Raw genomic sequence first — 22,046 nt, forward strand, 5'->3', positions numbered from 1 at the left:
GACAGTTGCAGTGGAGAGAGAGAGATTGAGGATATGATAGATGGGGGGGGGGGGGGGTGACAGTAGGAGAGATGATGTTTAGTAAGTTAGTGGGGATGGGATAAGAGGAACAGGTGGTGCATTTCGAGGAGGAAAGAAGGTGGGCGGTTTCCTCCTCGGTGATATCAGGAAAAGAGGAGAAGGAGGCCTGGGTTGGTTGGCTGAGGGAGTGGGTTAAAGGGTGAAGAGGAAGAAGTGGCTTGGTAGTGAATTCGAGGTTGATCTTCTGTACCTTGTCGCGGAAGTAGTTAGCCAGTGATTGAGCAGAGAGTGAGGGGTGGGGGGGGGGGGGGGGGGGGGGGGGGGGGGAGCGGAGGGCACTTTGAGGAGGGAGTTAAGGGTGTCGAAGAGACAACGAGGGTTGGAGCCGAGAGAATTAGTCAATTGGGTGTAATAGTCCTGTTTGGCAAGGAATAGGGAGAACTGGAAGGAGGATAGCATGAATTTGTAATGAATGAAGTCGCTATGGGTGCGAGATTTCCTCCAGAGGCGTTCAGCAGATCGGGCGCTGGAGCGAAGGTATCGGATGCAAGGGGTCAGCCAGGGCTGGGGATTACTACACCTTGTGGAACGGGAGATGGATGGTGCAAGGGTGTCCAGAGCAGAGGAGAGAGTGGCATTGTAAGTAGAGACAGCCTTGTCGACAGACTCGGAGGACATGATGGACGGGAGGAGATTAGAGATACTAGAGGATAAGGTGGAAGGGTCGACAGCCTGGAGATTCCTGAAAGTAGTGGTTAGTGTTGGGCGGGACTGAGGGGGAGGGTGATGAAGTGTGAAGGTGATCAGGTGATAATCTGAGAGAGGAAGAGCAGAGGCGCAGAAATTGAAGGGTGAGCAGTTAGAGGAGAGGACGAGGTCAAGACAATGGCCAGTTTGGTGAGTAGGGGTGGTGGAGCTCAGCTGGAGGTTGAAGGAGGATGTCAGAGTGAGGAACTGAGAAGCGTAAGAGTCGGATGGGTTGTCAGCGTGTATGTTAAAGTCTCCAAGAATGAGGGAAGGAGATGAGGGTTCAAGAAAAACAGAGAGCCAGGCATCAAAGTCAGTAAGGAAGGAAGAGGGGGACTTATCAGGGGGGCGGTAAATGACTGCAACTCTGAGTGGCAGCGGGTAGAATAGACGGATGGAGTGAACTTCAAAGGATGAGAAGCAGTGAGACTGCGGTAGGAGGAGGGGTTGAAAACTACAGGAGGGCGAAAGTAGAAACCCCACGCCTCCTCCGTTGCCAACTGGGCGGGGAATGTGTGAGAAAAGATAACCTCCATGGCATAGGGCCACGACTGAGGCAGAGTTGTTTGGGGTGAGCCAGGTTTCAGTTAGGGCGAGCAGTTGAAGGGAACGGGAGATGAAGAGATCATGGGTGAAGGGAAGTTTGTTGCAGACTGAGCGGTTATTCCACAGGGCACACGAGAAGGGGAGGGAAGGGGGGGGGGGGGAGGGGAATAGAGATGAGATTGGACACATCCCGGAATCGTTTGCATGAATAGGACGAGAACAGGTGTTTGCATGGATAGGACGAGAGCTGACGTGGAGGACCAGGATTGGGATTAATGTCCTCAGCGGAGAGAAGGAGAAGGAGTAAGAGAGTATGGAGAAGAGTAGGAGAGGTACAACGACAGCGACAAAGGCGACGAAGGCGAGATGTACTCAGATAGAAAGGAGATGGATGAATAGAAGGAAGGAAATATTTAAGGTTGAGAGCTGAGAAAAAGGAAGAGGAAAAAAAGAGATGGTGAGATGATAAATATAGATGGTGGACAATGTGTTCCTGCAGTGTACAGTGGTTTAAGATGTAGAAACAAATTAGGAAGGGACAGTGCCAAGAAGAAAAAGTGTACTGGAGCCATAAGTAGTAACTGAGAGAAAAGTAGATGTAAAGAGAAAAATGCCCCGGCGCGCAGCACCTAGAGCGGAGGCCCTGAGTGGATCGGAGTGGACCTGGGAGTCACTCCGGAGAAGGCTGTAAATGATATGCAGATGAGCTGCAAGTCCTCCACAGCACCTGAAAGGCAGCCGGTGGTAGAGCTGGGCACCTCTCAGCTGAGGAAAATGCTTACCAGGGGTTAGGCCGAAACCAGCATTCCTCCCCCTGAGGGTCGCGTGACTTAACCCCAAATATTTAATACCGGGGCATGCACAGCTCCTGGCATTGAATATTTGGGTATGACTGCCAACCCAGAAGTTAACTGCCACTGGTTGATATTCAGATCGGTGCCTGGTAAACTCATTGCATAAAGTTAGGACACCTGTTATTCAGGAGAGAATTTGCATGCACTGCCTCCACTACTCGCAAATCTATCTCATGAATATTCATTTTGGAGATACTGAAAACCTGACTGGCTGGGGTGCCTGCAGGACCAGGTTTGGGAACCACAGTATTAGTGCATGATAAATCAATGATATGGGTGTAAACCTACAAATGAATATGCATACAATAGTTTATAGTTTATTAAAATTAGCTATAACGCTATGACTAACTCGCAGATTGCAGCGGTATATTGTGATAAACACAGTGGTTGCCCTACCTTGAGGAGGCCGCTAGATGGCGCTCTCCTCCAAGAAATAGAGAAAATGCCCTGTTCTGATCCCTAGGGGGAGCTCCAAATGGGACATCAGGGTAATGACCTGAAGGAGCCAGCAGGGGGAACTTCAGCCATGGACTGTACATGGGGACCAGGGAGTATGCAGTAGAGGTTCCCTGTTAAGAGAAGGGCACCCAGAAGGCTCTGGACTCTTCCAGAACTGGGAGGAGGGGCCCAGAAAGGATGTGGTGGGCTATTGGCAGCCCTATATAAACCATGCCTCCTGGAGACGGAAAGAGAAGGAGATGGGGACCTGAAACCAGCTACCTGAAGTACCAAGAAGCCCGAACCCCAAAGCCTAGTGGAGGAGATGGGGAGAACCCATACCGACTAAAGCCTGAAGACATCAGGGGAAAAGTAAAGGTACTTACCAGACTTAAGGACTATGTTATTGATGGACTAGTGAATTGTTTGAAATGGACTAACAGCCGTGGGGTGGAGGATAGGACTGTAAGGTCAATGCGAGTGAAGAAGTCCTATCCAGGGGTGGTGGCTGTTTTACACTGAGACCCCTGTCTCTCAAAGTAAAGGGGCTCAGGCAGTGTATTTGCGAGTAAAGGATACTTGGAAGGAAGTTGTGCCCCACAAGACTGAATCCAAGTCCTAATAAAATGAATTTGCATTTTGATGACTGTCTCATTAGCATATATGTGAAGGTTGGAGAATCCTAGTTGAAGTTCCAGGAGGGCGAGGGGTCACGGCCCGTGGATCAGAGGGGTGACCGGGGCACACTGAACTGGACAGGGGAGGATTTCCAGCCGAAGGAAGGCATGCCCGAGCAGTCACCCTGAGTGAGGCAGGAGCCCCAGATATAGAGGTGGGTGCTTGCAAGGGACTGGGAGAAGACCAGTCGGAGTCCTGCTCAGGAGTCTGGGGCCAGTGAGGCCAGGTAGAGAGCAGGAAGGGCACATGTCTTTACAGACTGTCCTGAAGCCAAGTGCTAGGGAGCCCCAAGAAGGCTTAGTTGAAGAATATCCTGAGGAGGGGAGGCTAAAGGAAACCCCTTTTGTTTTGAACTGTTTGTTTCTGTGCTGTGCTTGCTGGAGTTATTCTGAAGGGAGTGAGAAGATAAAGGAAACCCCCTTGGTTTGAACTGGTTGCTTCTGTGCTGTTTTTGCTGGCCTTACCAGGGATTTATCACAAGTTGTTTTGAACTGCTTTGGTTGGAACTGTCTGTGGCTGAGCAGTTTGCCTGGCCAATTGCAATACATTGCTTGGCTTGGGAGCCAAGGGAACTCCAAGGAGACTAGCAAGTGAGACCCCGGCCAGCAGAGGGCTGCATTTCTGAATCACCCAGCCGCCGGGAGCTTCACAATATACATTTTTTTTAAAGCCTAGGAAAGGAATTCACACACACACCATGCTCAAAGAGTAAAGATAGGGTAGAGTAGAAAGAGGGGAACAGTACTACTACTACTACTATTTAGCATTTATATAGCGATACAAGACACATTGGCTGGGGAGGGGAGGAAGGGACTAGAGAAAATGGATAATAGTGTACAGGACAGCAGCAGACAATCTAGTGGCTACTCCCCGGTAAAACCAAATACTTAGGTAAAAAAACAGGCCTTAAGCCCTCCTTTAAAGTTTTTAAATGAAAGTTCTGCACGGAGGTAAGGGGGGAGGGAGTTCCAAAATGAAGGGGCAGTGAAAAAGAACACACAATGTCTTGTCAATTCTAGTTGGGCAAACCTAGGACTAGGCGGGATTGAAGGAGATGGACTGGAGGGTACGGGAAGCTAAGAGTGGATAAGCAGGGCTTTTTTTGAGGGGGTACTTGGGGGTACTGAGTACCAGCACCTTTTCCACTGTCTGCTAAAATTGACCCGTGGACCCCAAGTTTTAATGAAAGAGTTCAGGCTCTACACACCAATTCTGCCTTATCATAGATTCTGTGACTGGTTGCAGGGGGCCTGGCTATTGTGGGTCCATCAGTGATCACCTCGACCCTGAAGGGTGGCGTTAGCATTTGAGTACCGGCACCTTTTTTGCTAGTAAAAACACACTGTGGATAAGTAATGTGAGAGTCCAAATCTGTGGGCCTTGAATGCAAGTGTTAGTAATTTGAAGATTATGCACTGTTGGATGGGGAGCCAGTGGTGTTTCTTAAGTAATGGAGTGACTTGGTCATGTTGTTGAGCGTGGCATAATAACCAGATATCTATAATCTGTAAGGTTCGCAGACATTTGATGTTAGCTTGGGTGCAGCCGAGGTAAACTATAATACAATAGTCTAACTGGGTCGTGAGCAGTGAGAGAATTAAAAAATGAAATATATCGGGGCTAAAGTAGCGGCAGATAGCTCTAAGCTGACGGAGGATAAAGAAGCCAGTTTTGCAAACATTTTATTTATTACATTTGTATCCTACATTTTCCCATTTATGTGCAGGCTCAATGTGGCTTACATAGTACCGTAAAGGCGATTGCCAATACCGGTATGAACAAATACAGAGTGATGTTGTGGAAGATTAAAGTCCATGTGTGACAGACACATTGGGGAATCGTAAGGAGGAAGAGTTAAGTTATGTCCAGTACGAGCTTTGGTTTCGTTGTGTTGCAGGGTTAAGACATTTAAGTTGGATCGTTAGGGTATGCCTTTTTGAACGGGTTAGTTTTTAGTAATTTCCGGAAGTTTAGGTGGTCGTATGTTGTTTTCACGGCGCTTGGTAATGCATTCCATAGTTGTGTGCTTAGATAGGAGAAGCTGGATGCATAGGTTAATTTGTATTTGAATCCTTTGCAGCTTGGGTGGTGGAGATTTAGGTATGTTCGTGCTGATCTTGATGTGTTTCTGGTTGGTAGGTATATGAGGTCTGTCATGTATCCCAGGGCTTCGCTGTAGATGATTTTTTGAACCAGGGTGCAGATTTTGAACGCAATACATTCTTTGATTGGGAGCCAGTGCAGTTTTTTCGTAGGGGTTTGGCGCTTTCAAATCTCGTTTCTCCAAATATAAGCCTGGCTGCTGTGTTTTGAGCAGTTTGGAGTTTCTTTATGAGTTGTTCTTTGCATCCCACATAGATTCCATTGCAGTAATCTAGATGGCTTAGTACCTTAGATTGTACCAAGTTGCAAAATAATTCCCTTGGGAAAAATGGTTTGTTGTTTGAACTTCCACATTGAGTGGAACATTTTCTTTGTTGTAGCTTTCACTTGGCTCTCTAGCGTGAGATTTCAGTCGATTGTAACTCCGAGAATTTTCAGGCTGTCTGAGGTGGTTATGTTGGTGGGTTTGTTCGTGTTGTATTGGGATGAGAGGATGAGGCAGTGTGTTTTTTCTGTGTTAAGTTTTAGTTGAAATGCATTCGCCCATGAGTTCATGATGTTCAAGCTGAGTTTGATTTCATTGGTGATTTCTGTTAGATCATGTTTGTATGGGATGTATATTGTGACATCGTCTGCGTAAATGAAAGGGTTAAGGCCTTGATTGGATAAGGCTAGTGGGGTCATCATTAGGTTGAAAAGGAGCGGTGATAGTGGTGATTCTTGAGGTACTCCACAGTCTGCTTTCCATGGTGATGATATGTTCGAATTTGATTTCACTTGATATGTTCTAGTAGTTAGGAAACCCTTGATCCAGCTAAGTACATTTCCACCAATCCCGAAGTATTCTAGGATGCTTAGTAGTATATTATGGTTTACCATGTCGAACGCACTAGACATGTCGAATTGTAGAAGAAGTACGCTTTTGCCTATTGCAATTTCTTGTTTGAATTTGGCTAAGAGAGTAATTAGTATTGTTTCGGTGCTGTGGGTGAAGCGAAATCCTGATTGTGATTTGTGTAGTATTGAGAATTTGTTTATGTAGTCAGTAAGTTGTTTGGTTACCATGCTTTCCATCTGTTTGACTACCGGTGGGATAGATGCTATTGGGCGGTAGTTGGTGATATCGTTTGTTTTTTTTCTTGGTCTCTTTTGGTATTGGGGTGAGTAGGATGTTGCCATTTTCCTTAGGGAAGAGACCATGTTGAAGCATGTAGTTTAAGTGGGATGTGAGGTCTGCTATGAAGCGGTGGGGAGTGGATTTTATTAGGTAACTGGGGCAGGTATCCAATTTACAGTGAGTCTTGGAGAACCTGTTAATCGCTTGGTTGACTGTTTCAGTGGTGAGGAGAGAGACCCTTGACCAGAATCTGTCCGCTGGGTATTCTCCAAGGATTGGGTCCATACACTTGATGAAGTTTTCGATGTTGGTGATGTTCTGAGGTAGCATGTTGCGTAGGTTTACAATTTTATGACCAAGGTGATGTCTAGTAGTTTGTTCACGAGTTGGTATAATTTTTTCGTGTCTTTGTAGTCAGGCCCTATTTTGGTTTTGTAGTATAACCTTTTGGCTTGTCTTATTGCGTATTTGTATTTTCTTTGAGTTTGTTTCCATGCTTTGAGTGTTTGTGCCTCTTGTTTTTTTCCATGCTCGTTCAAGTTTTCTGGATTGTATTTTTAGATTTTTCAGTTCTTTGTTGTACCATGGTATTGAGTTATGCCTACGTGAGGTTCTTGTTTGTAAGGGTGCTATTTCGTCTAATATGGTTTTTTTGCATCTTTTATCCCAATCTGAGAGACAGTATGTAGAGTCCATTTGTGCTGTCCATTTATTATTGTACATCTGTTGCCAGAATGTTTCCAAGTCTATTTGGCCTCTTGTGCTGTAGATTGTGTATTCTTGTATACGGTATGAGCCCTTTTTCCGCCAGAGTAGGGATAGGTTTAGTTTGTAGTGGTCTGACCATGGTGTGTTTGTCCATTTAATATCTGATATTATTTGGTTCTGGTCTGTGGACAGTTTGTGTGAGATAAGGTCGAGTGTGTGCCCTTTGACATGGGTTGCTTGAATGTGTGGACATTTGAGGTCCCATAAATGGAGGAATTCCTTGCATTCTCGTGCGTTGGTAGAGTTTGGGTCTTCTAGGTGAAGGTTGATGTCTCCCAGTACTAGTATATTGGGGTTGGTTACACAGGTGTTTGATATGAAGTCCATGAAGTGTGATTGGCACTCGTTCCAATTACCTGGTGGTCTATAAAACAGGACACAGTTTAGGTGGTCAAGCAGGGTAGTGTGGTGGATTCTAATTGAGGCCATTTCAAGTTGGGATGTTATGGACTCGGCAGTGGTTATGGTGGTGAAGTGGGATCGATGGATTAGTGCTATGCCTCCGCCTCTCTTTTCCTTTCTGGTCCAGTGAGTGATTTTGTATCCCGGGAGCCATAGGTTTAGGATTATAGGGTCCTTTTGATCATGGATCCAGGTTTCATTGATGAAAAGCAGGTCAAGGTTTTCTGACATGATCCAGTCTGTTATTATTGCTGCTTTATTTACTACGGATCTGGCATTGATGTAACCCACTTAAATTTTTTGGTAAGGGTCATCTATGTTCGGTGTTATGTGGATTTTTGTCAGTTGTCGTTTCTTTGTTGGTGTGAGTTTATGACCTTTCTTTCCCTTATGTTGAGGTTGTCTGCATGTTGGTGTTCTTTCTTTGCTTTGGTTGTTGTCAGTTTGGTGAGGTGTGGTGTATCTGCTCAGACTTTGATGGTTATGTAGTATGGGTATGATGTTGCTTTCAGCGGGTGGGGTGGTTAGTGTTAGGTGGATCAGGGATAAGGAGTAGATTGTTAGGAGCAGTTTGCCGGTGTTAATTATGGTATCAGTTCGCTTAGGGCTGCTAGTAGGCAGTGTTAGATGGGGTGTGGTAGGTCTTTGTTCTTTAGGTTGGAATCTTGTATTCTGGTCATGTGAGTTTTATGTGTTTTCGTCTTGGCTTTGGGATGGAATTTTGTGTTCTGGTCTTGTGTGTTTTGTGTAATTTCATCTTAGCTTTGGGCTGTTGAGATCAGTAGTGGCTCTGGGTCCTTTGTAATGTTGGTGAGTAGGGGAGGTGGATTTATGGATTAAATATAGATAGTTTACTCACAGTTAGTTGTTCCACATTGGCGATCTGGGGGACAAATGAAAGAGGCAAGTCATGGATAATCCCTAAGCAGCGGAATGAGTGGACCGGTTGGAAAGATGAACCAAAGAAGTCCAAATATGAAGTTGACATAGAAAGGCCTCCGGAAAACCAGCATACTATGGTTGATTTGTGTGTGTTAGAAAGTTCTAACATACACACAATGGGGGTAATTCTATAAAGTGATCGCTAACACTTACACACTAAATATTTGTGTAGATGTAAAATCCAATAAAGTAAAAAAAAAAATAATGGCATGCACACACATATAAATGTCAAAATTCTGCCTAAGTGTTATTCTGTAAATACATGCATATTTTACATAGCATCTACTACTACTACTACTACCACTACTAATCATTTCTATAGCGCTATTAGACATATGCAGTGCTGTACACATTATATGCAGGTACTTTCTCTGTCCCTAGAGGGCTTACAATCTAAGTTTTTGTATCTGGGGCAATGGAGGATTAAGTGACTTGCCCAAGGTCAAAAGGGGCTGCAGTGGGTTACATATAGGTGGAGTGTGGGTAGGACTCAAACTTACATGCGTAAATTATAAAATACTATATGTTACGCACATATCTCCAGCATTCAGCCACATGGTCCACTGAGATCTGCCTTGCGCTGAAACCTCACTGCCTGAGATAAGACATCTTCTGCATTCCCTCTCATTTCTACATGGCTAATTGCTACCTCTGTGCAGTGGCTTGGGCAATTCTGCTGAGTTTCTGTTTTTATTCCATTGCATTAAAAAAAAAACTGTTTTATTTGGTATTTAAGCTCACCTTTTGCATTCCCCCTTCTCATTTCTACCTGGTTAATTCTTAACTCTGTGCTGTGTCTTGGGCAATTCTGTTGAGTTTCTGTTGTCTGTTTTTATTCCATCGCATTTTTAAAAAACTGTTTTATTTGATTACCTGGGCACTGCATTTGAAAACTCATCTCTGTTACTAAGAGCTTTTAAAAGTGTTTTTGTGAATTTGGCTTCTGCCTATCCACCACCTGGTCTCTAGGAGGCAATTTTTGAAGAGCTGAGATGTGGCTGGCTGACCTCCTGAAATAGGAAGCTGAGGGACACCACATGGTCCATTGAGTTCTGCCTTGCGCTGAAACCTCACTGCCTGAGATAAGACATCTTATGCATTCCCTCTCCTCATTTCTACCTCGCTAATTCTTACCTCTGTGATGTAGCTTGGGCAATTCTGTTGAGTTTCTGTTGTCTGTTTTTTTATCCACTGCATTTAAAAACGGTTGCAGTTTCACAGATAGCACAGCCTGCAGATCTTGCTTCTTAGGCCATTCCGTCCTACCCCTCAGCCCAAACAAGGGTATAGTAAGGTGGTTAATACAGCCTTGGAGATAGGTTTCACAACTAGCGCATTCTACAGATACTTGGTTGCATAGGCCTTTCCACTCTGCCCTTCAAACCATCTACCCCAAGGGTGAGACTTGCTAAATATTGTGCCTAATCCAATGTTTATCTCCAGCAATTAATTATATCCTAACTGCATCTGTTTTTGGAAAGTATATGATTTCTGATTGGAGTAACTCTCCGGCCTTCTGCTTTGGATTAGGTGTATTTTCTGTTTTTAGATTAAAAGGATCTCATTTAACACCCACAGAGTAAATCTGAACAAGTTCCTAGATATCTCACAATAAATCTATCTGCTTCCTGTATCCCTCAGAACTGGTGTAAAAATAAAGTTGAGACTTGGTAGCCCTTTCATTTCCTTTGATCCACAGGCACAAAAAGCTCCTACACTTGAAATATGGCAAAGCTGCAGCTCCTATTACAGCTATTGCCTCTGTCCATACTGAAGGCTTGGTCCAAGGCAAGATTCTGTTTTCATGTGATAAATGTACGCCCATTGAATCCCTCATGAAAGAAGTACAAGAACTAAGAAAGGAGGTGATTAAAACTAAGAAGCATCTGTGACAACCGGAAATTCATCTCAGAGATGCATGTTGAAATACTGGGGGTCTCCAGCAAAGGGAGAGAAGGAGACTATGACAAAATGAGAAGAACGGTGAAAAAAACACTTAGAGGAGCAGCTTCGAGGGTCAAAAATTTACATCAGGCATGGATGCTCTTCAAAAACACCATCCTGGAAGCCCAGGCCAAATATATTCCACGTATTAAAAAAGGAGGACGGAAGACCAAACGACAGCCGGCATGGTTAAAAAGTGAGGTGAAGGAAGCTATTAGAGCTAAAAGAAAATCCTTTAGAAAATGGAAAAAGGAACTGACTGAAAATAATAAGAAACAGCATAAGGAATGTCAAGTCAAATGCAAAGCGCTGATAAGGAAGGCTAAGAGAGACTTAAAAAAAAAAAAGATTGTGTTGGAGGCAAAAAAAACATAGTAAAACTTTTTTTTTAGGTATATTAAAAGCAGGAAGCCGGCAAAAGAATCGGTTGGACCGCTAGATGACCAAGGGGTAAAAGAAGGACAGGGAAGACAAAGCCGTAGTGGAGAGATTAAATTAATTCTTCTGTTGAAATGGTTCATAGCCCTGGAGGCAGAAGAGCCAAAACCATCTCAAGAACAAGAGGAGACAATGATCAATAATCCCAAAGCCGCTGGATCGGTGGCCAGTAAGAAGCGAAATGTAGTGGTTGTTGGTGTTTCTCTTCTGAGAGGTACTGAAGCACCCATCTGCTGACCAGACATTATGTCCAGGGAGGTGTGCTGTCTGCCTGGTGCCAAGATTCAAGATGTAGCGGAAAGATTGCCTAGACTCATCAAGCCTACTGACCACTATCCTATGCTGATCATCCATGTTGGCACAAATTATACTGCTAGGTATCCTACTGAACATATCAAATGTGACTTTATGGCTCTGGGTCAGAGGGTAAAGCACTAGGTGCAAAGTTGGTGTTCTCATCAATCCTTCCTGTTGAAGGTAAAGGCCGAATGAGGGAAGCTCACATCCTGGAGCTAAATGTGTGGCTGTATGGATGGTGCCAACACGAGCGCTTCAGTTTCCTAGACCATGGGATGATTTTCCAAGAGCTACTGAACTCTGATGATGTCCATCTTTCAAGGAAGGGATGAAGCGTCTTCAGTAACAGACTGGATAAAGTACTAATGTGGCCTTTAAACTAAGTCTGCTGGGGATGGGTGAGAAAAGCCCCAAAGTAATTTATAACCCCCCCCAGGGGGTAAGACATCAAATACCATTATAGAAAAGGGGGGGGGGGGGGAAGTAACATCTAGAAAGCTTTGTATACCAATGCCCTTAGTATAAGAAACAATTTTCTAGATCTAGAGGCTGCAATGATAGAAGCAGACTTGGATTTAGTGGCAGTCACGGAGACGTGGTTCACAGAGAGCAAAGACTGGGATATAGTTATACCTGGGGGAGCAAGATGGCGCCCTAGAGAGAAGAATGCATAGAGGGGCATAATCAAACGACGCCGGCCATCTCCGTGGCCGGCTCTGTAAATGGGTGGAGCCAACCGTATTTTCAAAAAAGATGGTCGGCCATCTTTTCCTTCGATTATACGGTTGGCGCCGGCCAAATCTCAACATTCAGGTCGAATGTTGAGATGGCCGGGTTTAGAGATGGCCGGGTTCAGTTTTTGGCCATAATGGAAACTGGGCCCGGCCATCTCAAACCCAGCGAAATGCATGCCTTTTGGTCGTGGGAAGAGCCAGCATTTGTAGTGCACTGGGCCCCCCTGACATGCCAGGACACCAACCGGGCACCCTAGGGGGCATTGCAGTGGACTACAAAAATTGCTCCCAGGTGCATACCTCCCTTTCCTTGTGTGCTGAGCCCCCCAAATCCCCCTCCCCACAACTCTACACCACTACCATAGCCCTAAGGGGTGAAGGGGGGCACCTACATGTGGGTACAGTGGGTTTGGGGGGGTTTGGAGGGCTCAACATATACCACCACAAGTGTAACAGGTAGGCGGGGATGGGCCTGGGTCTACCTGCCTGAAGTGCCCTGCACCCACTAAAAGTGCTCCAGGGACCTGTATACTGCAGCGATGGACCTGAGTATGACATTTGAGGCTGGAATAGAGGCTGGCAAAAAAAGTTTTTAAAGTTGTATTTTTGAGGGTGGGAGGAGGTTAGTGACCACTGGGGGAGTCAGGGGAGGTGATCCCTGATTCCCTACAGTGGTCATCTGGTCAGTTGGGGCACTTTTTTGGGACTTGGACCTGAAAAAAAGGGACCAAATTCTTGTTAAGGCCAGCTTTCTTTTTTCGATTATCGGGCGAAGCCAGCTATCTCAACGCAAACCTTCGCTACCATGCCGACACGCCCCCTTGAACTTTCGCCGGCCCCGCAACGGAAAGCAGTTGGAGCCGGCCAAAATCGGCTTTAGATTATATCGATTTGGCCGGATTCAGGAGATCACCGGCCATCTCCTGATTTGTGTCGGAAGATGGCCAGCGATCTCTTTCGAAAATAAGCTAGTTATTCTCTTCCATCAATTTGCATCTACAATGCCTAAGAAGCATTGCAGGAGAGTTTACCCTGCGGCTTCTGTGGCTTCTACTTCTTCACCCAGACTTTTTCAAACTACCCTTGAGGGTTTCGTGGTGGTAACACCTACCAGGGATCTGCTGCGAGTTCGGGAGGCAGGAGCGTCTGCCTCCCTACTCCTGGATAGCAGCATATTGCTGTCCCCCAATGATCAAGATCCACCGATGGATCCAATTGGTCTGAGGGAGAGGGTCACCGAGGGATCCTCGCTGAGCCCATGAGCAATTTTTTTCATCAATTTGCCAATCAACCGCTGAGGCTCCTCCAGGAACCACCGCACAGGAGCACGATGGTTTGAGGAAACCAGTAAGCATAACCATCAATGCTGGATTACAACTACAAGCTGTTTCAAATACAGAGGAGGTTGAATCTTCTCCCAGTGCACCTGGAGATAAAACTCCTCCAGGAGTGTCATTTTCACCAGTAAAACTTGTTGTGTTAACATTAGAGGAGATGTGGAATATTATTGTGGCATTAGGAAAATCACTCACAGCCCAACAGTCTTCTGACACTAAATTAATAACGCTGGAACAGAGCATTGATTCACAGGAATCACAATACTGTTCAAACGTTGGATACTGAAACAAAATCTACCTCTGCTCTCACAGCCTCCTTGGTTAAAGATATGACATCAGTGGATTTACAATTAGAAAATTTGGAGAATTTAGTTCGCAGGAGGAATTTACAGTTGAGTAATTTTCCTAAAATTCCTGGGATCTCCACTGAAGAAATGTTAGAGATATATGCTAAAAATATTGAAAGTGCCATCACAATCATTACCTCCAATCTCAAGAATTTTTTATTTGCCTTCTGTTAAGAATAGGGAGACTGGAGATGGAGGAGTAGATGTTTTTTCCCCCAATATCACAGGATAATTTGGATATAACAGCTTTTCTTGAATTCTCCAAAGAAGGCGTAGCAATACCGTCTACAGTGCTGGTCACATTGTCTTTGGACTATGATAGAGATTGGTTGTTGAAGTTATATTTCAAATATTGTTTGTCTACGTTTTGTACTTTAAAAGTCAAAATCTTCCCTGATGTTGCTAAAGTTACACAAAATCAAAGACGACATTTTCTATTGACGCGCCCCAGGGTTTTGTCCCTGGGGTGGTTGTTTTTCTTGAAGTTTCCTTGTAAATGTATAGTAATATAATCATCTCATACCTACATATTTTTTGATCCCTCACAATTAACATTATTCTTGAGTGATAAGACTGTGGCCACTCACCAAGGTTTTTCTACTGGGATAGAAAAACCTTAACTGTTTTTGTTCAGCTACCCTCATAAAGTCTTTGCATTTTCTTTTCTCTAGGCAATATTTCTTTTGCATTAGTGTATTTAAATTCCTTCTTATTGATTATCTCTTGTCTCCTCTTAAGACTGGATCAGTTATCATACAGCCATTTTTCCTTAATTTATTGAACATTGTATCATTGATCATAGGCACCCGGTATAAGAGGCTTGGACAGGCTAAGCCTCCCCTGCTGTGCTCTGAGAGGTTTAAATTGTTGATTTACCTCCATCCTCACAGCAGGAGCTGCAGTGAAAGCCCTCTAGCCTTGTGTAACCAATTGTAGAAATTGGTTTATGGTTTGTTTACCTTACTGCTGGGAGAGCAGGGGGAGGGGGGGGGGTTGGCTGGGTTGCCAGGGAGATATTTAATGAGGATGACTTCCTGACCTGCACTGAGAACAGATAGCAGCAGAATCGGACAACCAGACAACAAAGGTAGAAAAGATCATTTTATTTTCATTATAGTGTTTGGAATATGTCCACTTTGAGAATCAGGTGCTCAACATTAAAAGTTTATATTTATTTACTTATTTATGGCATTTTATCCCACGTTAAACATGAATTAGGGTGTTTTGAGGCTCTACATGAGAATTGTGATGATATGATCCCTTCTTTCATATTGTTGACGGTCTGCATTTTCCGTATGGGTGGTATATTGGTGTATTAGGTTCTGCCCAGTGTAATATTTATGGTACAGTAAGGTTCTGAGTGTGTTTTGTACATAAGTAATGCCATACTGGGAAAAGACCAAGGGTCCATCGAGCCCAGCATCCTGTCCACGACAGCGGCCAATCCAGGCCAAGGACACCTGGCAAGCTTCCCAAACGTACAAACATTCTATACATGTTATTCCTGGAATTGTGGATTTTTCCCAAGTCCATTTAGTAGCGGTTTATGGACTTGTCCTTTAGGAAACCGTCCAACCCCTTTTTAAACTCTGCTAAGCTAACTGCCTTCACCACTTTCTCCGGCAACGAATTCCAGAGTTTAATTATACGTTGGGTGAAGAAACATTTACTACACTGGAGTTTCATCGCATGCCCCCTAGTCCTAGTATTTTTGGAAAGCGTGAACAGACGCTTCACATCCACCTGTTCCACTCCACTCATTATTTTATATACCTCTATCATGTCTCCCCTCAGCCGTCTCTTCTCCAAGCTGAATAGCCCTAGCCTCCTTAATCTTTCTTCATATGGAAGTCGTCCCATCCCCGCTATCATTTTAGTCGCCCTTCGCTGCACCTTTTCCAATTCTACTATATCTTTCTTGAGATGCAGCGACCAGAATTGAACACAATACTCAAGCTGTGGTTGCACCATGGAGCAATACAACGGCATTATAACATCCTCACACCTGTTTTCCATACCTTTCCTAATAATACCCAACATTCTATTCGCTTTCCTAGCCGCGGCAGCACACGGAGCAGAAGGTTTCAGTGTATTATTGATGATGACACCCAGATCCCTTTCTTGGTCCGTAACTCCTAACGTGGAACCTTGCATGACGTAGCTATAATTCGGGTTCTTTTTTCCCACATGCATCACCTTGCACTTGCTCACATTAAACGTCATCTGCCATTTAGCCGCCCAGTCTCCCAGTCTCGTAAGGTCCTCTTGTAATTTTTCACAATCCTGTTGCGAGTTAACGACTTTGAATAACTTTGTGTCATCAGCAAATTTAATTACCTTGCTAGTTACTCCCATCTCTAAATCATTTATAAATATATATTAAAAAGCAGCGGTCCTAGCACAGACCCCTGAGGAACCCAACTACCCTTCTCCATTGTGAATACTGCCCATTTAATCCCACTCTGTTTCCTATCCTTCAACCAGTTTTTAATCCACAATAGGACATTTCCTCCTATCCCATGACCCTCCAATTTCCTCTGTAGCCTTTCATGAGGTACAAAGTTGTGCATAGTGTTTTGCAGTTGAGCAATTGTGCTTAGAATATGCTTTGAGCAACCACTTTATTCTTTGACATATGATACATATCTAATATCTAAATTTAATAAAAGGTATTAATTGTGACTTTTTATTTTTATTTATTTTTTTCTGTGTGTTATCAGACAATTATGGATTTAAGCACCACCCCTAACCCTGCCCCCTTTAGCCTCCCCAAACAGTTGGGCCACCGACCGCTTATGTCATTGATTGATTTTCTGTTACAAGTATATTCTACTTGGATTAAATTTGGAAATTTAATTAAAAAAAAGAATAGTATTAGTGACAGAACTGCAGGATGTATGGGTTAAGGAAGAAGCACTGTCAGGCTTATTTTCGAAAGGGAAGGACGCCCATCTTCCGATACAAATCGGGAGGTGGGCGTCCTTCTCCCGAGGTCGCCCAAATTGGCATAATCGAAAGCCAATTTTTCGTGTCAACTGCTTTCTGTCGTGGGGATGACCAAAGTTCACAGGGGCATGTTGGCAGTGTACCAAAGTCGGGACGGGGCGTGGTTAAGAGATGGGCATCCTCGGCCAATAATGGAAAAAAGAAGGGCATCCCTCACAAGCATTTGGTCGACTTTACTTGGTCCCTTTGTTTTCATGACCAAGCCTTGAAAAGGTGCCTGAACTGACCAGATGACCACTGGAGGGGATCGGGGATGACCCCCTCCCACCCCAAAAAAAAAAAAAATTAAACATTTTTTTCCTCTCCTCTATGCCAGCCTCAAATGTCATACCCAGCTCCATCACAGCAGTATGCAGGTCCCTGGAGCATTTTTTAGTGGATGCAGTGCACTTCAGGCAGGCGGACCCAGGCCCATCCCCCCCCCCACCTGTTACACTTGTGGTGGTAAATGTGAGCCCTCCAAAACCCACTGTACCCACATGTAGGTGCCCCCCTTCAACCCTAAGGGCTATGATAGTGGTGTACAGTTGTGGGGAGTGGGTTTTAGGGGGGGGGGGTTGGGGGGGCTCAGCACCCAAGGTAAGGGAGCTATGCACCTGGGAGCAATTTGTGAAGTCCACTGCAGTGCCCAGTTGGTGTCCTGGCATGTGAGGAGGACCAGTGCACTACGAATGCTGGCTCCTCCCATGACCAAATGGCTTGGATTTGGTTGTTTTTGAGATAGGCGTCCTCGGTTATGGCCGAAAACCGGGGACGACCATCTCTAAGGTCAACCTAAATGTTGTGATTTGGGCATCCCCGACGGTATTATCGAAACAAAAGATGAACGTCCATCTTGTTTCGATAATACGGGTTTCTCCGCCCCTTTGCCGGAACGTTCTTAGAAACGGATGCCCTTAGAGAGGGTCGTCCCCGTTCCATTATGCCCCTCTGTAGGTTAAACTAGTAAAAGGGAAAGGAAAATTTGTTTTGTCAGTTTCTCAAGGATAGTCTGGAATCGTGAGCCCTTGGGCAGCAGCAGGACTGGAGTAGAAGCTGTGGGCAGGCGAGGCAGGAATAAGCAGAACCGGAATGGACTTGGCTTGGCAGGGACCAGAATCAGGAAACACAAGCAGGATTCAGGAACTAGCGTGACTGGAACAGGACTTCACCTGCACTTGACCGCCGTTCCCTAGGGGTTGAGCCCCTAGGTGCGGGCAGCCGGCAGGACTTACTGGACCGAGTGGGGAGAAACAAGCTTGGCTAGAACAGGATTCAAGATACAGGGTCTCAAACAGATAAGATACAAGGTTCACAACCAGAAGGGGAAGGAAGCCAAAAGCAGACAAGGAAAGGAGCAAACAGGACAGGATTCAGGAGACTCAAACAAACTAGGAACACAGACTAAGACTAGGAATACTGACAAGAAACAAGGCAGAAGTGCAAAAAGCACACAAACCTCAACCTTTGGCGTTGCAAAGGCAAAGTAGCAAAGCCCACAGGCACTTAAAAAGACCATCACCAGCTGAGGCTCAGCTGCAGGAATCTCAAGGCAAGTAAGGGTGAGGCTAGTTGCCAAACTTCAAACCAAGTCTGGAGGGCTAGAATATCTGGACCGGACTAGAAACAAAGTCTGGAATGTGTAGGGAGACAGCAAGACAGTCTATGGCAGTCACCGGTTCTGGCCACCAGAGGGCGAGGTGAGCACAGCCAAGGAAAACAGTCACAATCGTGACATATTTACATTGGTGTACAGGTCACCTTCACAGTCAGAATAAATGGACAGAGACTTAATTGTAGACATCCACAAAATAGGAAAGGGGAAGTACTACTGATACGTGATTTCAACATGCCGGACATCGACTGGGGAGTCCCTGCCGCTTGGTCATCTAGAAACAAAGAGGATTCTCTACAGGAAGAATTGTTTCAGCAGTGGGTTACGGAACTGACACAGGATGGAGCTATCCTAGACTTAATGCTCACAAATGGGGAGGATGTTTCTGATGTTATGGTGGGAGATCATTTAGCATCTAATGATCACCAAATGATGTGGTTCAATATTAAGGCGACGATCAAAGCGAGAAAGATCCTTAGGTGCATAAGGAGAGGGATGACCAGTTGGAAAAAAGAGGTGATAGTGCCCTTGTATAAGTCTCTGGTGAGGCTCCATTTAGAGTACTGCATGCAATTCTGGAGGCCGCACCTATGGAAAGATATAAACAGAATAGAGTCGGTCCAGAGGGCAGCTACAAAATTAGTAAGCGGTCTCTATCATAAAATATATAGAGACAGGCTTAGGAACCTCAACATGTATACGCTGGAAGAGAGGCGAAAGAGAGGGGATATGATAGAGATGTTTAAATACCTCAGTGGCATTAATGTACAGGAGTTAAGCCTTTTCAAATGAAGGAAAACTCTGGAATGAGAGGGCCTACAATGAAATTAAGAGGAAATAGACTTAGGAGGAATCTAAGAAAATACTCTTTCACCAAAAGGGTGGAGGAAGCGTGGAATGGCCTCCCGGTGGAGGTCGTGGAGATGAGGACTGTGTCAGAATTTAAGAAAGCGTGGGATCCCTTAGGAAAGGGTTAATGGATACTGAGGATGGGCAGACTGGATTGGCCATTTGGCCCTTATGTGCCATCATGTTCTATGTTTTTAAGAGCTCATGCCTGATTTATAGGTGAGTATTTTACTTGCTATGGTAGGCACCTACTTTCCTTTATAGAATGGGCATCTCTATATGGGGGAACTGTTATAGAATTACCTACCTCCCCCCCCCCCCCCCCCCTGCACTAAAATGAAATGTGTAAAAGAAATAAAAAATCCCTAAACTGGGAAAAATTCAGAAAAAGCTGAAAAAGAACTGAACATTTTTGGCCATACACAGACCCGTGAAGTTTCCCCATGCCTCTTAAAGCAGCATTTGCAGTTCTTCCAACACAAATTCCATGCAGCCTGTAGTTCTCTGCATGAAACCCAGAGTCTCGGATCAAGTGAAACTGTTAGTGTGTTTTATTATATTGGACCCTCAGTCATCCACCTGCTCAGTGGATGTTGTCTATTCTCAAACTGGGGCAAATAACAGTACATTAAAAAAATATCCAGGAAAACCAACTGCATTGCAACCTATCCAGATAAATCATAAATGCTTTGCTGTAGCCCAAAGCAAATGTTGCCAGCATTATTCTATCAAAAATGTTGATAATACTGTTATAGCCTAACATCTCGCAGCAGATGTTGAGCCCATAGCAGTCAGTGACTACAAAGGTGCTGACTGCCTTGGGCAAAAAAGGACCCATATATTCAGTGGTGTGCTGGTAAATGTTTAACAGGCTCTTTCCCCGGTCCACCTCTGCGCCCCCCCCCCCCCCCCCCAAATTGCAGAGCTGGCTATAGCCGGGGAGAGAGCCTGGGGGGGGGGCAATCTAATTCATGTTTAATGTGGGATAAAATGCCATAAATAAGTAATAAACTTTTAATGTTGAGCACCTGATTCTCAAAGTGGACATATTCCAAACACTATAATGAAAATAAAATGATTTTTTTTCTACCTTTGTTGTCTGGTGACTTTGTTTTTCTGCTCATGCTGGCCCAGTATCCGATTCTGCTGCTATCTGTCCTCTTAACTCTGTTTCCAGGGCTTCCTTTCCATTTATTTCTTTACTTTCCTCCTTTCTTCTTCATTTCTGGTCCTCAGCTTCTGCCTATTTTCTTCATCCATGTGCAGTTTTTCTCCTCTCTTCCTTTTCCCTCTTCTCATCTCCTTCCTCACTCTTCTCTCCCCTCCATCCATGTCTAGCATTTCTCTCTCCCGTCCCTCTCCTCCATCCATGTCCAGCAACCCTCGTCTCCCCCCTGCCCTCCTCTCCTCCATATGCCTTCTTCCAGCCCTCCCCACTCCCCTGGTCGTCCATCTTCCGTCTGCCCTCTTCAGCTCTGCTCCCCGATAGTAGCCCTGGTTTCCTTCTTGCCCTGCCTTTAAAATTTTTATTTTCCCTCGAGGCGCGCCAGCGTTGAAGCGAAGGCAGCAGGCTCAGCTCGGTTCCAGCCTTCGTTCCGTTCCTTCGCATCATGGCTCCGCCCTCGCCTGACGTATTTCCTGTTTGCGCGAGGGCGGAGCCATGATGCGAAGGAACAGAACGAAGGCTGGAACCGAGCTGAGCCTGCTGCCTTCGCTTCAACACTGGCGCGCCTCGAGGGAAAATAAAAATTTTAAAGGCAGGGCGGCGGCGCAAGAAGGCAACCAGGGCTACTATTAGCAGATCTGCAGAAGGCAGACGGAAGATAGACGAGCCAGCTCGCACGGGCCAACAACCGGCTCGCAAGATGCCAGTAAATTTAACAACCGGCTCTTGCGAACCGGTGCGAGCCGGCTCCAGCACACCACTGCATATATTCAATGATGGGCCTAATCCAGACACTGGCACTGATTATCCAAGTCTTCGGTGGTTACAGGTGGGTGACAGGCAATATTCAGACCAGTGCCCAGATAACTGCTTAGATAAAGTTAGGACAGCCTTTTTGATGTCTTTTAGCGGAGTGAAAATCACTGCTAACTGGGTAAATCCTGACTCCACCCCAGCACTAACCAGCTAGTGCTGCAGCAGTCTGTTCTGATATTCAGTGGTACTATCTGGTTAAGTGCTGCTGAATTTCAGTAGCAGGGCCAGCCAGCAGGATTTAACCTTGGTAGAAGCCTTTCCACCCAGTTGAATCCTTTCAAATATCTACCCCTAGATATTTAGATATAGCTCTAATAGAGTACAACCTTACTATAAGGAGACCAATGAATCTACATCAGTGGTTGTCCTCAGGATCCCTCAGTCTTGGAGGTAATGCATATAAATATATCTCATATTCTTATTATATTTATTGTGAAAAGTTGATTGACAAGTTATCACTGAGGACAAGTTTGGAAAATTTCTTTCTGGAATTATAATAAATGAAACCTTATTTAATTTCTTGGCCCTGCCTGGTGTACTGGTGAGAATGTTGTTTCTTGTGATATTGTTCTTACCTTGCTATAGTGGTGGTCATCAGGCAAAGAGCTTTGAAGAGGAATAATCGCTTCTTTCATGGGAACATCTCTACTTGAGAACACTTCTTGAGAGGAGACCTCCTGCCATTAAGTAAGAGGAAAAAGAAATACATGTTAATTTTCTTATACTACTTATAAAGAAATCAGCAAAGCAATGATCATAGACCATATCATCCAGTACTCTTAAGCCACTGTAATCCTTTGAGGTAAGAACTGATGTGCATACCCAACACTATAGTCTTCTGTATAATTCCACAATTCTGCCATGCTATACATACTTTTACTTTCATCAACGGTCTTTTTAAAA

General features: G+C 44.9%; 1 protein-coding gene across 1 annotated transcript in view; it reads right to left on the reverse strand.

The window, feature by feature from the left end:
- The window catches only part of NOXA1 (NADPH oxidase activator 1), a 590,376-nt gene that overhangs the window by 61,732 nt on the left and 506,598 nt on the right, over positions 1 to 22,046 (reverse strand). The window contains 1 exon segment of the mRNA XM_030206681.1: positions 21,719 to 21,820. Within this exon segment, the coding sequence (XP_030062541.1) occupies positions 21,719 to 21,820 (102 nt within the window).

This window comes from Microcaecilia unicolor, chromosome 6 (genome assembly GCF_901765095.1).
Source record: "Microcaecilia unicolor chromosome 6, aMicUni1.1, whole genome shotgun sequence".
Taxonomy (NCBI): domain Eukaryota; kingdom Metazoa; phylum Chordata; class Amphibia; order Gymnophiona; family Siphonopidae; genus Microcaecilia; species Microcaecilia unicolor.